Source organism: Hippoglossus stenolepis, chromosome 8 (assembly GCF_022539355.2).
Source record: "Hippoglossus stenolepis isolate QCI-W04-F060 chromosome 8, HSTE1.2, whole genome shotgun sequence".
Classification (NCBI taxonomy): Eukaryota; Metazoa; Chordata; class Actinopteri; order Pleuronectiformes; family Pleuronectidae; genus Hippoglossus; species Hippoglossus stenolepis.
This window is the reverse complement of record NC_061490.1, coordinates 13,779,156-13,793,199: the sequence shown is the minus strand read 5'-3', so window position 1 is coordinate 13,793,199 and position 14,044 is coordinate 13,779,156. Positions and strand designations below refer to the sequence as shown.

The 14,044-nt window shown below is 40.8% G+C and overlaps 2 protein-coding genes across 2 annotated transcripts; both read left to right on the top strand.

Moving 5' to 3' along the window:
* Positions 1-934: 934 nt before the first annotated feature.
* LOC118114017 (metalloreductase STEAP4) lies at positions 935-7,856 on the top strand. The gene is made up of 10 exons (XM_035164205.1): positions 935-1,397; positions 1,665-1,772; positions 1,866-1,936; positions 2,059-2,146; positions 3,149-3,427; positions 3,557-3,651; positions 3,767-3,877; positions 4,263-4,305; positions 4,463-4,627; positions 7,030-7,856. The coding sequence occupies exons 1-10, from the start codon at positions 1,197-1,199 to the stop codon at positions 7,285-7,287; spliced, it is 1,419 nt and encodes a 472-aa protein (XP_035020096.1). The 5' UTR covers positions 935-1,196; the 3' UTR covers positions 7,288-7,856.
* Positions 7,857-10,830: 2,974 nt separating this feature from the next.
* On the top strand, positions 10,831-13,047 carry LOC118114316 (female protein-like). The gene is made up of 5 exons (XM_035164701.2): positions 10,831-10,927; positions 11,195-11,249; positions 11,746-11,848; positions 11,951-12,248; positions 12,363-13,047. Exons 2-5 carry the CDS (start codon positions 11,195-11,197, stop codon positions 12,579-12,581), a joined length of 675 nt encoding a protein of 224 aa, XP_035020592.1. The 5' UTR covers positions 10,831-10,927; the 3' UTR covers positions 12,582-13,047.
* Positions 13,048-14,044: the final 997 nt, after the last annotated feature.

Here is a 14,044-nt window from a genome sequence, read left to right as displayed (position 1 = left end):
ATCACAACAAATAACCTGCGGGAGATTGTGTGTGTTTTTGTCACACACACACACACGTGAAAGTAAGAATGCACTCGGGAGGGAATGTGATTTTTCCGGTCATATAATGGAGAATGTGTTGGGAAGGAGAGGAGGGGGATGGTGACATTCCAGGACATTATGTTGCATCGCATGACCTTAACCTGTTCCAGATCTGCTGTTTGTACAGAGCCCAGTGTTGCTGCTGCTCACATGAATTGAGTAAACTGTCGGTGATCTCAGTCCTGTCTCACTCTGCACTCAATCTTGGACACAAACAGTTAAGTTTCCATTACTGTCCGTCTGTTATCAGGAATTGTCTTGGTGGAAGCGTAAGGGGTACGGGCAAAAGAAGAGCTCATTAACTTACAGAGTGGACACGATTAAGGGGACACATCCAGGAATTTATTTTTGAGCAGCTGACATTAGACAAACTACAATTAAGAGATTTGCCTCACAATGTGCCACACATGGGTGAGCTCATTGGGTTGTTTTAATATGAGCATTTCCGTTATGTCCTCATATTAACTGGGCTTTCACTTACTGCCTCATCTGGTTACCCAGTGTTTGCAGAGCAGTGATTTCGCAAATGAAGAAATTCCACTGTGTTAACACTGGATAACTGGCATGCAAATGAATTGGAGTTCTGGCTTCCAGTACAATCCGTACTAAATGTTCTGGTGATTTCCGAGAAGAAGGTCGACGTGACACATTGACACAAAATTTCCTACCCCAACACACACAGACACAAAAAAGCACAGAGTTTGTACACACTAACCATAGACAACTCTGATACTTGTGCCAGATACATTCCTGTGTTTTGCCAGAGAGTTTCCCAGTGTTGACAGCCTTCAGCCTATCCTGAGAGGGAAGGAGGAGGGGAGGTACCAACACAAGAACTACACACAGAGTAAAGAGTTAGAAGTGGATACAGGATGGCCTAAGGGGCAGACGGTTGATTCTTACGTCACTTTTTGCAGAACCACCCACATGAACTGTTACTTTGAGGACTATAATTTTGTTACCTCTGCCTCAAGTCTGGACATATTCAGTCATATTCCAGAGCGGCTGTCTAGTCATTGACAGACACCCTGACAGAGTGTTTTGTTCTTTGGAAACCACCGGAGATATCCTCAGCGTTTGTGGCAGACGGTGGTCATACCTGCTGCAAGAGCAACATGTCAAAGGAGGTGAAGCTAGAGAGTGTGTCGCTGCATCCTCTCGGTGCAGCAGCTGCCCCAGAGCCCGAGCTGTTGTGTATCTATGGGACGGGGGACCTGGGTCGCTCGCTGGGACTGCGTCTGCTCCAGTCTGGCTACAGGGTGGTGTATGGCAGCCGCAGACCACACAGCTGTGGCCCGTTGCCTCAGGGAGCTCAGGTACACAAGACTTGGAGTACAACCCTCTCACTGGAATTCAGCTTTTGTTTACAGCTTGTGTTTTGATGATTGTTGTTGTAATCAATAGCTGATACTTGAGAGTGTGTGTTGCATAATGACAAGTGCATAGTCAGCTCTGGGGAAAAGCAGCTGAGCTAGAAGGTCACTGGTGAAGTGTGTGTCAGCCAGCTATTCAATATTGAGTGTGTTTTCATACGTAATGGCCCTGAATGACAGTAGTACTATTTGTTTGCATGTGTTTTCCAGGTGATGAGCCATGCGGCAGCGTCTCAGTCAGCTGGTCTGGTCTTTGTTTGTATTCACAGAGAACACTATGAATTCCTCGAGGCTCTCGCACCTCAGCTCAAGGGGAAGGTACCTTGTTGCACGGTCAGATGCTTTTGTGTCACACAGCAGTTGGTTAATTTCTAACTTTTAATCCACTCCGCTAATTTCATTGATCGGAAGGTGCTGGTGGACGTCAGCAACAACCTCAAGAAGAATCTATATCCGGAGGCCAATGCTGAGTACCTGCAGAGGTAAAAGGAAATCCGGCAATACTGATGATGACCTAAAACGTTAAGAACTGTTGTGGACCATGTGGTTTGAATCATGAACAGCTGGTGGAACAAGGAGCAAACGTTTCTTGTTTGTTTTCCAGGCTGATCCCTGGAGCTCATGTTGTGAAAGGTTTTAACACTTTGTCTGCCTGGGCTCTGCAGAACGGACCGACAGATGCCAACAGACAGGTACTGAGGGAGCCTGTTTCCAAACATTTTACACATTCAGCATCAGATCTGTATAAAATCACCTCCACCGAGGAGGTTATGTTCTCAATGGTGTTTGTAAGTTAGCAGGATTAAGCCAAAACTACTTGATCAATTTCCATGAAATCTTAAAAAGTGAAAGTAACAAAATGTTTTGGAGCAGCAGATCCAGATAATCGAGCAGATCAGGGAATTTTTTTTTCACTTGCTTTAACATGACGACACAAGGGGTTAGCCTTGACAGAGAATTGCAGCAAGGAGGTTATGTTTTCACCCCTGTCTGTTTGTTTGTTTATATTATATTTGATCTTTTTCACTTTCACTAACATTGAGAGTCAGGCTATTTTTCAACGTTCACTGATTTCCACTTCAAGGAGTTGTCAGCTCTCCAAAGTGTTTGCACAGTGGGGTGTCGAGCAACAAGTTCAAACTAATTGTCGCCTTCCAAGAGGAAAACATTTTTGTCCAAATTATATTATTAACTCATTTGAGGTTTTGGTCAAACCCAAATCCGAGCAAAAGAAGCCAAACCTGAGTAGACAGCCTTCTGTCTCTGCTGTGACTGCCATCTCTGATCTGTCCTTGAATCAATTAACTCCACAATCTCTCCCAGATCTGTGCTTCCTTTCACGTGCTTTGCTCTCTCTCTCTCTGGGTGCTGCAAAGCTGCGGCATATGTGGGTTTTTCTCTTTCATTTCGATCTGGTTGCGGAATCCCAGTGGACGCTAAAACCACACAGGAGTGCATTGTGTTGTGGAGGGAATATGTGTAAGTATTGGGTTGTGTTGTGGTGTTTGGACCACCATCAGCAAAATCACATATGTTGACTGAGCATTGTTATTCGTTTTTACCTGCTTTCCTCTACTCAAATTGGTTTGATCGTTGGGTGTACAAAGAAATAAACATAAATGTATAAATATGAGGTAATGAAGACAATCATCATCAGACATGTTTTAAAAACTACGGATGTTTTCATGCTGCAGGTTTACCTGTGTGGAAACAGTGCTGAGGCAAAGGAGGCAGTGGCAGAGGCAGCCACCAAATTGGGCTTCACAGTTCTGGATAGAGGGTCCCTGACTGCAGCCAGAGAACTGGAGGACTTCCCCCTGCAGCTGTTCCCTGAGTGGAGGCTGCCTCTCCAAGTGGCCGTCGGCCTCACCGCCTTCTTCTTCATCTATGTGCTCCTCAGAGACGTCGTCTACAAGTACGTTACTGAGGGGAAAGACAACTCCTTTCGAATCATGGTGTCCCTGGCCAACAAGGTAAACACTGCTTAGCGCCAGCATGTGTTCCTCTTGAAAATGTATCCTCGAGAAATCATTTCATATAAATCATGGTGCACATTCATGTCCTCACAATAATCTCTTTTGTTCTTAACCTTTATCTTTCAGGTGTTTCCCATTGTGTCACTCATCATGTTGGCGTTGTGCTACCTGCCTGGCGTCATCGCTGCCGTCGTTCAGCTCTACAAAGGAACCAAATACAAGTCAGACATCAGAACAGACTGAATGACTGATATTTAGTGCCTGAACACAGGTGCAAAATTTGTGATGTATTTTAAATATTGCTTCGTACAAGTTGAAGTATGTTTGTCGTTGTAGGCGTTTCCCTAACTGGCTGGATCGCTGGATGCTGTGCAGAAAACAGCTGGGATTACTGGCACTTTTCTTCGCCTTTCTACATGTGCTCTACACCCTTATCATCCCCATTAGGTACAAGTGGTTAATCTTGAATTTACTTTTAAGATTGGTTATTAATTTCAACAAATAATGTCAGCTTGGAAAAAATCTCAATTTTAACCAAACCTTCTGTTAAGTGATGAATTGACGCGATAAAATAGGAAGATATGGGCCTTTCACAGACGCTGATATGAAAACTTGCTGTCAAGAAGTGAATATATGTTCACATGATAACAGGTTGTTCAATGGTCAATGGTGGACTTGGTGGATACTGCGGTGGTTGCTATGGTGATCCAGGGGGGTAACTAGGTATTGGAGGGTTGGTAGGGTTTAATATGAGTTAGTCATCACAGAGGTAGAGCTGTCTGGATTTTCCAGATGCTATTTCTCTAAATACTTTTCAAATTTTCATTCCCAGATATTATGTGAGATTCAGGATTGGTGAAGGTATCATCTCACGGGTAAGGCAGCCACACAGGTCGAAAATAATAATGGTTGATTCATTCAAAGCATGAAAAATGTACTCATATATACTCGTGAATTCAGACAATTTTCAATAATAGTTATCTATTTCCTTCAGTACAGACACAAACGGTATTTGTTTACTGTCACTTTAAGATCAAGGAGAACCAAACGAACGAGTTTGACAACACTTCAGCCTGGCGTTCGGACTCCTACTTCTCTGTGGGGATTCTGGGATTCGCGGTTTATCTCCTGCTGGGAATAACGTCTCTGCCCTCCGTCAGCAATGCTCTCAGCTGGAGGGAGTTCAGCTTCGTACAGGTAGACACTGGCATGTTTGCTTGAGTTAAATGATTCGTGGATATTTGAATGTGTGAGCTTTAGTTTTGGACCCAAATTCTACTTGAGCTGTGTAGGATACTGTGCAGCACATCAGCACTTGGCTCAGTCCCTGCATCCTGTTTACATGGTGAAACACTGGGGGTCACAACTGGAGGAATGAGACTGTGGAATTTTCTCACAACAGTTTCCAGTGGTGTTAGCCTTCTGGTCTCATGAGCAAACTACCCAACAAGTTTTCCCTTATAGTGTCTGGGCGTGTGTGTTTACAGGAATCATTAAAGGAGACATATTACGCGTTTACATTTTCTCCTTTCCCTTTAGTGTATCATAGATTTTTTTTGTGTATGTAAAAGTTCTGCAAAGTTAAAAAGCCCAAAGCCCTGTGGTAGAGAAGGCTCCTCTGCCGCACAGACAATATTGCACCTTAAACGCCTCGTCAGTAGTGCGGGCGATACTTCCGCAGATGCAAATGTCACGATAGAAATCTGCATAATACACGTCTACATGTGCTGGAAGTGTCTGAATCACAACGGAGTGGGCTAGCTGGCCAATCAGAGCGGACTAAACTTAATTAGGAGGGTGGCCTTAAAGAGACAGGAGCTAAAACTAAGCGTTTTAGGCAGAGGCTGAAAGGTGGAGCTGCAGCAATGGAGAGGATGAGGAACGTGATGCGTTTCCTGAACATTAGAGCATGTAAACGTTTTCAAGCAAGATTATGAGAAATTAAGATAATGAACTTGATTATCTGAATAATGGTTCCTTTAAATGTTGTGTAGTCGTAACCTTTCCGCTGGTTTCCCATGACATCTTAAATGCTAACGTTTTGTTTATGTTTCTTGCGACATCTTTGGACCCTTGATCACCACACAAGTTAAGAAGCCACACGTGTGTATTCTCTCCATTTAGATTTGCACTTAAATGCTACAACCACTGAACAAAATGAAACACAGCAAAGGCACTTCTAGTCACGACGAAAAGGAAACTGAATGGCAGACGAGCACATTGCCGCTCATTTTAGTGCCAATTCTATGATATTTCATGAGCCGGCTTCTGATAAAAAGAACACAAACAAGCTCATTGGGAAATTTTAATATGGACCAGATGATTATCTCACCTCTTCACTGTGGCCTTGAAAAGCTGCAAATGACAACCAGATTGATGATTCAGTTAACAGAGACACATGCTCCTAATATTAAACAGGGTCACTTGGTATCCACTTAAAATGTGTCCTCTGGAGAAACTTCAAAGTGTGTTGTGAAATGTTGTGTGTACTATTGCACCTGTTTATGCTCCAGGCTGCTGAGGTTTCACTTAGAAACTTACAGAAAGAGGCTACTGGACCTTTATAAGACGTGTGGATACTGGCAGAAAAACTGTTTGCTATGATCTTCACATTATGTGATTTTGCCAACACCCAGCGATTCGGTGCGTCGGCTCAGATGAAACACTCTGGCATGTTGGTGATATTTTCATCGTTTCCTTGCTAAATTTTCCACTGTGATTGTTTTCACTCAGGCAGACACAAATATTTACCTTTTTTTCTCCCACTTTGACCAATCAGAATGAAATTGGACTCACTACAGGGAACAAGATCATTCATAAATGTAACTGGGTCATGTCAAGCTCCTTTTCTCATTCCACAGCCCTCCCCTTTACTCCAGCCCAAATTAGAGCAGCGCTTTAAATGTTAAGTTATTCATCAAATGTAATTTGGGGGGCATATATTATCCTTGGCCGCAGTCTTAAGGTTTTGTGTATAGGATAGATCTATCTGCCTGTAGATGTGTGGGTGCATGGACATTCACGATCTACTGCAGTATGTTCGCACCAGGTAGATGAGCATGGTTTAACATGTGTGCACATGTGTAGGTGTTTATAGCTGCTGCCAAACATGAACCGAAAATGTTCCTGAATTTTTTACAGAGAACGCAAATGTCAAAGTCAGTTGCTGCGGACATTTCTCAAACTTTTCCTGTCAGCTCTCTAGTACAATGTCTGGGTGAGCTCATGAGAGAATACAGCAGGAAAGTTTGAAGTGGCCGTGAACGTGGAACTTGAGGAACAGAAATATCTCAGGAAGAAAAACCAAGATGTCAACTTGGGAAGAACGTGATTTGAGAACTGTAAAGGCCTAAATCACTGTGCTGTCCACAGACTCTAATAAGTTATATCCTGCCTCCTGCATGTTCTGTACTCAGGTGCCACCCCTAGCCTCAATGTTCTGGTCTTTTTTCTGTTGTGGGGTCTCCTTCTTCATATGTGAAAGGCAAACTCCGGAAAATATCAGACACACACACACAGTGATTAGATCTGTGTTTTCAGAGGTGTAACTATATGAATCTGTAAATGTAAATGCATTATTTCATTTTTCTCTCCTCCAGTCAAAGCTAGGCTACCTCACGCTGTTCCTCTGTACCCTTCACACCTACCTGTATGGGTGGAACCGGTTCCTTAGACCCTACACCTACAAATGGTACACTCCTCCTGGCTACATACTCAGCCTGGTGTTGCCGTCCGTGGTGTTGGTGCTCAAGCTGTTGCTCCTGCTGCCCTGCGTGGACCGCACCCTCACCCGCATTCGACAGGGCTGGGAGAGGACAGACCTGGAGGATGACAGCAAGAAATCACTGCTCACATAGGACTGTCGCAATTACGGACACAAAGACATTGCTCTGCACAGAAAACACAGACACAAAGACACCACAGTGACTTGCCCTGCAAAAGCTCTCTCATCAGGTTACTATAGCTTGCTGTTGTGCATGTCGTAGATCTGATACTATACATTGTTTGGCGATCTGTTGTTAACGAAGCCAAACAGACAAAACAGTCTCTCTTTATGTACTCGTGTTGGAGTTGTTCCATTTTGTTCACATAATGTGTGATACGATGGCATTGTGTGGTGTTTCATGATTCATTCCAACGCCTTGGACCTACGTATATAATCACAGACATGTCGAAGCATCTATGCCCCTCACCTTTGTTAAATTGTGTCTTTAACATGCCTTGTATACTCGTCCTTTTAGTGTAGCAACTCATTCAACATCAGCAGCAACAGCTTGACCATATCTGAGATTTATATCTGAGTTTCTCAACTACCTACAATATACAGTATACAGTGCCTTATGTTTATTGGATTATCTTTTTCTAGATTTGGTTCGCACTACAGTACCGCGAAATGTTCTTCACAATAAACTTCACTGCGACTGAGCAACGTTGTCTTGTCTCTCTTGTTCTCCTCCTGCCATGTATAAATATCTCATCCTGTCTGGAAGCTCAGTCAAACTCTGAGAGTTTTTCCCTGCTGAGTCGAGTGTGCTCTGTCTGATCCCTCTCCAGGGTTCATCCCTCTGGCTGATCTGATGCCGTTTTCCAGGAAACGTTCGCTCTGAGCTACAGGCTTGTCCCGAGTTACTACTGGGTCTCAGCACATCAGTAGAGAAGGGAGCGTGCAGGCTGCTCCATCACAGGAGTCCCCCTGCAGAGAGGACATGTTATTTGGTTGTGACAGTACAGAGCGGCCCCTGATGTTGTGCTGCAGCAAGTCATTTTTGCTGATCGTGAAGAAAACATAGACTTCAGGTAACTGGTAGTCGTTAGTGACACATCATCACCAAGGATCAACCTATAAACATTGTCAAGGAAGCACCCCCATGCAGTGTGTTGTCACATGAATGGATGAATTTAAAAGGAAAGGCACACAGACACATGTACACACGCTAAGGAAGGAGGAAAAGTCAACACGAGAAGCTACACGTAATAAACCAGATACCAATAAACTAGAAAGACTGACGAATAAACAAACAGTGATATTGGGTTAGTATGGAGAGATACTGGATATTTACAATGGATAGAAACAAACGTGACAAGTCTTTGAAGTTGTAGGTGTGTGTGTAGGAAGAGGTTCAAAAGGAGGAGGAGGAGAACAGGTTGGACTTTGAACTGTGCATACACTTATAAAACAACTTACAATTTGTGTATTTAAGGTATAAATTGTCATTTTTCTTGCCATGCAAATTACTGTTCATGATATTTCAATGTGAAACCTAATTACTTCCACCAAGAAGCTCATGTTTTCACTCCTGTCTGGTTTTCTGTTGTTTGGTTTGTTTGTTTGTTCATTACAGGATTACACAAAAAGCACTCTACCGATTTCCATGTAATTTTGTGGAGGTGTTAAACTTTGATGCGGATCAGGGGGCAGATCCAAGAATTTTTTTTCACTGTCATTAACATTGTTAGATAGGGCGTTTTTCATGAAATAATTCATGGGTCTTGATAAAAACAAAAATCAGCCACATTCAGGGAATATGTTGTTTTTATTGTTTCCAATAAAATAAATGTTTTTAGGATTTACATTTCATTGATTTGACAGAGCTTAAACTGGCCCTCATTTATTTTTCAAGATTATTTGCAGAATGAAATGATGTCTGTATAAACTTGTGCGAAAAAAACAACAACAAAAAAACGACAAAACAATCGTCAAACTAAGTGTGATTCAAAAAGTCAATCAAAAGACTTGTGATCGACAGGTTTTTAGTGAATTTCCTTACAGCTCCAGGGTCTTTTTTTCATTTTTATAAATCGAGAATGATGGGTGATACGGAGCAGTGCTGACATGTACAGTAGCTGTTCATATTCCAACAATCAATAGTTCACATTTTACCTCTCTTAAAATTCTGCAGGGACTTTCCATAAAAATTGTTAGTGCAATGATTTTCATGGAACAAAGGTGCAATTATGCTCCAAAACTAAGATGTAAAATGATCTTCCCAAAAATATTTTTTTCTAATGCCTATATCTTTTATCTCGACTAATTATTTTATTTTTGCAGCCACTGCATGATTAATTCATTAATAACAGGATTTACATAAGCGTTTGATCTAAGATTTCTCTCTCTCCACACAGACCATGTGACTCTGACTGAGTCGAGAAAGGACTTTTATGTGAAAGGGCAGCATGCATTATAATTTCTCTTCAATGCCAGAAGGTCCTTTACAGATCTCCACAGAGACCACCATAATTCTCTGCCTGGGCCCAAACCTCTGCTGAAAACGACCTGATGACCCTGATCTTCAGGGAGCCATGCTGTTTGGATTGTGAACATATCTTTTTTTTTTTGTTCTTTATCTACTTCATGTTCATCCACTGTGTCCTGTGTCCTGTGCTGTGTTCAGTGAATCCCAACAGATGCAGCTGTAATTTGATGGAGAAACTTTGATCAAAAAATATTCCCCGTCTGGATCAAACATGTGTGGACACGCTATAATTATTTTAGGCCTGGTACAGTTGAATTGCTTGATGTTTATATGTGGTATAGATTAGATAAAAGTCCAGATTTCAAAACTGATTTTGTGTGATATTAATACCATTTCATTTCCATATTGGGGGATTTGACATTAACTAGTTTTTTGTTGGAATGGTGAACGATGTCCACATGTGGGACAATATCCAGAACTTTTCTTCACGTATGATCTAAACCTCACACAACATGTGAAGAATCCTTATAACACAAGCAATCTTTAAAAAATACAACGCCCATGTGTTGTTGAGTCAAATGTGGTGTTCTGTAATATACATTTATAATGTAAATTATATAATTTAATTGTGCTAACATTTTGCCTCAGATCTTTACCTCGGTCCTGGAGGTTTTGTTTTCATGTGGATTAGTTTGTTATTTTGCAGGATTACACAAAAACTATTGGGCAGATTACTACGAACCCTGGTGGAGGGATGCGATATTGGTCTTTCCTGACCCATTAAATGTTGGTGTGGATCCAGAAATTGGTATTTCATTTTTCTCTCTCTTCCGTATTTTTTATCTCTGTATCTCTGTATCTCTATTCTAATGATATTTTTGGAAAGTTAAAGGCCTGGAAAACCACCTGATAGTTTTTTTTTTACCACCAGGAGATGAAGTTCTTGTCTGTACTCCACTTAGTGTGTGTTCAGACATTGTTGGTACTGTAGATTCTGTTACACATACAACACAGTATAAGTGTAATTCTCAACCAGCAATTTTATGCCAATTATTGAATAATAAAGGTGCAGTTAACCATGTAAATGATGAACTGAGAACAATGACTATTTCGACATGAGGAGGATCATGTTGATTCAGCAGAAAGCACTGTATGTTGTTACTATACAGGAATCTGAAGACAAAAAATAAAGAAGTAGATCAGGAAAAAAACATTCACGTGCACTGAGAAATGGGGAAGTTGTGAAAGTAGAAGAGTCTTCCCTATTCACTGCATCATACTAAATCCTGAGACTGGCTTCAAGGTAGGATCTACACAAGTAAAACTGTAAAATGATATTTAACAGATTTGTAATAGATGTGATATTTTTAGCTTCCATTTGTCTTTGTCAGTTCGTCGTCTTCATGCCGCCTCACGTCACCCACCTCTGTCCTGTACTTTCTTTCTTTGAGTTTTCCGCGTGTTTTCAGTTTAGCCTTTTGAGTCCACTTTTTGTTCACTACACCTTTTTGTTCTGCATTCTTGGGTCCTCCTGCTGCCACTAAACACAACACTTTTGTCTTTATATAAGATGATTCTTCTGCTTGGGTTGGTGATGCTGACAGGATGTGCTGAAAGTATTGAAGGTAAAAGAAACACAACAGAGTGAATCCAAAAAGTAAAAAGCATGAACATAGAATTTTTTTTGCCTTTTATTTAGCATAACATTTTCATTACAGGCAAGGAAACATCTTAATTTACATACATGAGGTTTTAAAATGTGTACTGTATTGACAGGAGAGTTTCAACAAGGTAAAATATATTCAAATTACCATTTCGATTGAAATTACCCATTCAGTCTGAGTAAATGTGTGATTCCTTGACCAAAGTGTGAAAAACTAATGGTGCTTATTCCACTTTCCAACAAGAATTGATTCCACTCTTTGCACAAACTGACTTACTAATTACAAAATAGTGCAGAAATTCTTATTTTGATAATGATGTGGTAAGATTTGTATTTGACATCTTGAGAAGATATTTCTTCCTCATAGCTGTACATTTTAGATTTATGTTACAATTGAGCAAAAATGATAAAACAAAACCCCAAGTACATTAAACATTTTTCTCCGTCTCTCTCTTCAGATATGTCGGGTCGAATGTTCCTTTTCCCACAGCAAAGCAACACTGCTCGTGTGAAGCTGAACACAGCACAACAGGATTTAAGTGCTGTTACTCTCTGTCACAGGTAGAACTGAACATACAAAATGCATATATAAGAACTCACTGTTGAACTCACCTGATTGTAAAAAGTATTATGAATGATAATGTCGTTTTGAAATGTCCCCAGGTCCTTTACCGACCTCAACAGAGACCACGCCCTCTTCTCTCTGGCCACATCCTCCAAGAGCAATGACTTCCTGATTTTTTGGGATGAAGCAAATAAGGAGATGGAGCCCCACATCAGGGATAAAAAGGCAGAATATAGAGGGTTCGACTACAGGCCGAACATGTGGCACTCCATTTGTACCACATGGGACGCTGAGTCTGGACTGGTGCAGATGTGGTTTGATGGAATACCCTCGATTAGGAGATCCACCAGCTCTGGATCCCACATCCAAGGAACCATGATGATTATTTTAGGACAGGTAGATTTTTATTGATGAGAATCATAATTCGTGGTCCTTCAGCAAATTATCTGTGTGATATCGTGTAATTTATTGTGTGTGTCTTGCTTTAACTTTCTGTATTTCTGACCTCAGGAGCAGGATTCCCACGGTGGGGGATTTGACATTAAACAGTCTTTCGTCGGCATGATGTCGGACGTCCACATGTGGGACCACATCCTCTCCTCCTGCGAGATCCAGAACTACGTGAATGAAGACAAAATCACTCCAGGGAATGTGATCAACTGGAATGCACTGGACTTCCAGATTTTTAACAATGTGTTGATTGAGCAAAAATCAAAGTCATGTCACTGAACTTTTAAAACAAGACCATTAATACGTCAGAAAGACAAAAGTACATAATATTACACTTGCTGTGCTTTTATGAAAATATGTTGAGAGGAAAGGTCCAAATGTAGAATTTACAGGCAGTAAATCAGATTAAAATCTAAGTTTACTGTGTCGTTAAGAGCAAAAACATTAAAGCCGCAGGCATTCAAAATGTCAGTCTACCCCCTGCATTAAAAAAGGGAAAATTTAGCTGAAAGGCTTTTATTTAGAGTAAGAAGAAAATCCAGATCCTTTAACTTTCGGCGAAGAGGGTTCTCTGGTTGTCTAACACGACTTATCTCTTTGGCTGTACAGTAGCTTTCAATTGTAAATGTGACAGATCTAAAATTCGTTACTAACATCATTTCCTGATATGTTTTAATTTCACAGCTTTTCAATCAATGTAATCATTATTGGATCGGAGAAAAATAAAAGCAATGAATGACAACAAGTGATGTGAAAAGAGTCGCTCCTTTTGATTATCCTCCAGAGAATTATCCCTCTGCACACCAATATATTCTTCCTGCCGAACACATTCTAACACAGTCTTGGTTTTGCCTGTCCACTGTAAATAAAGATGTACGAGGCGCCACTTCCTCCCACAGAAATGAAGCCAGAATCACTCTGATACGAATGCTGCCATCTTGAGTCTCAGCTGTCAATCATGACATTTCCTCCTGTTTTTATAGCATCAAATAACTAAAAATAAACAATTGGACATACATCAGTGTGATAATAACTACCTAAAATGAACGATAAGAACAGTTTATTATATGTGTTTTTCTGATAAAGTTAGACTTTTTGTTGTTGATGCCTATTGTTGGGATTATTCTACTTTAAACGTGGCACCATTAAATCCTGTGCCTTTGGGCACTCAATATATTTGGGTATCAGATTTCTTTTTATTATTAATATAAAAATATGTATATTAAATAATAAATGTAATGGACATTAAAGTTACCTCGGGGCACCACCCTTCAAAGGAAGGGAGAAGATAGCCAATTTATTAATTTTAGTCTCGTGAAATTACTTACCACAAATTTGGACTCTGATTAATAATTCAATTTATAACTATAAGAAAAATTACTACATCCGTAGTTAGCAAAGTTGAAGGATATGGAGTTCTTGACAGTGTAGAGGTTGGCAAAATTCACAGTTATGCAACATTAATGACAACAGCCTGTGTCTTAAAGAAAAACTCATTATGAAATGATCAAAGTAAAAACACAGAAACTAACTAAAAGTGTACTTACTATAGGCAGATGTGTATGTGTGTAAGTGTGTTTGTGTGTGTGTTTTTTCAAAATGGCTGCCGGGGCCACGAAGAAGACAAAGGACCACATGGAATGGTGGGACCATGTGGCTGAGGTCACATGTGTGTGTTAAGGTTGGGGAGATGTGTGTGTGAGGTGTTGGCACCAGGTTAAAGAAAGTGGTTAGATTCATCC

What these genes read in the sequence shown, in the direction of transcription:
- LOC118114017 (XM_035164205.1), top strand. Translation starts at nt 1,197, where the DNA reads ATGTCAAAGGAGGTGAAGCTAGAGAGTGTGTCGCTGCATCCTCTCGGT. An exon ending in CACCTCAGCTCAAGGGGAAG is followed by an intron (nt 1,773 to 1,865) that starts GTACCTTGTTGC and finishes ATTGATCGGAAG; the next exon opens with GTGCTGGTGGACGTCAGCAA. An exon ending in GGGAGTTCAGCTTCGTACAG is followed by an intron (nt 4,628 to 7,029) that starts GTAGACACTGGC and finishes TCTCTCCTCCAG; the next exon opens with TCAAAGCTAGGCTACCTCAC.
- LOC118114316 (XM_035164701.2), top strand. Translation starts at nt 11,195, where the DNA reads ATGATTCTTCTGCTTGGGTTGGTGATGCTGACAGGATGTGCTGAAAGT. An exon ending in ATGTGCTGAAAGTATTGAAG is followed by an intron (nt 11,250 to 11,745) that starts GTAAAAGAAACA and finishes CTCTCTCTTCAG; the next exon opens with ATATGTCGGGTCGAATGTTC. An exon ending in TGATGATTATTTTAGGACAG is followed by an intron (nt 12,249 to 12,362) that starts GTAGATTTTTAT and finishes TTCTGACCTCAG; the next exon opens with GAGCAGGATTCCCACGGTGG.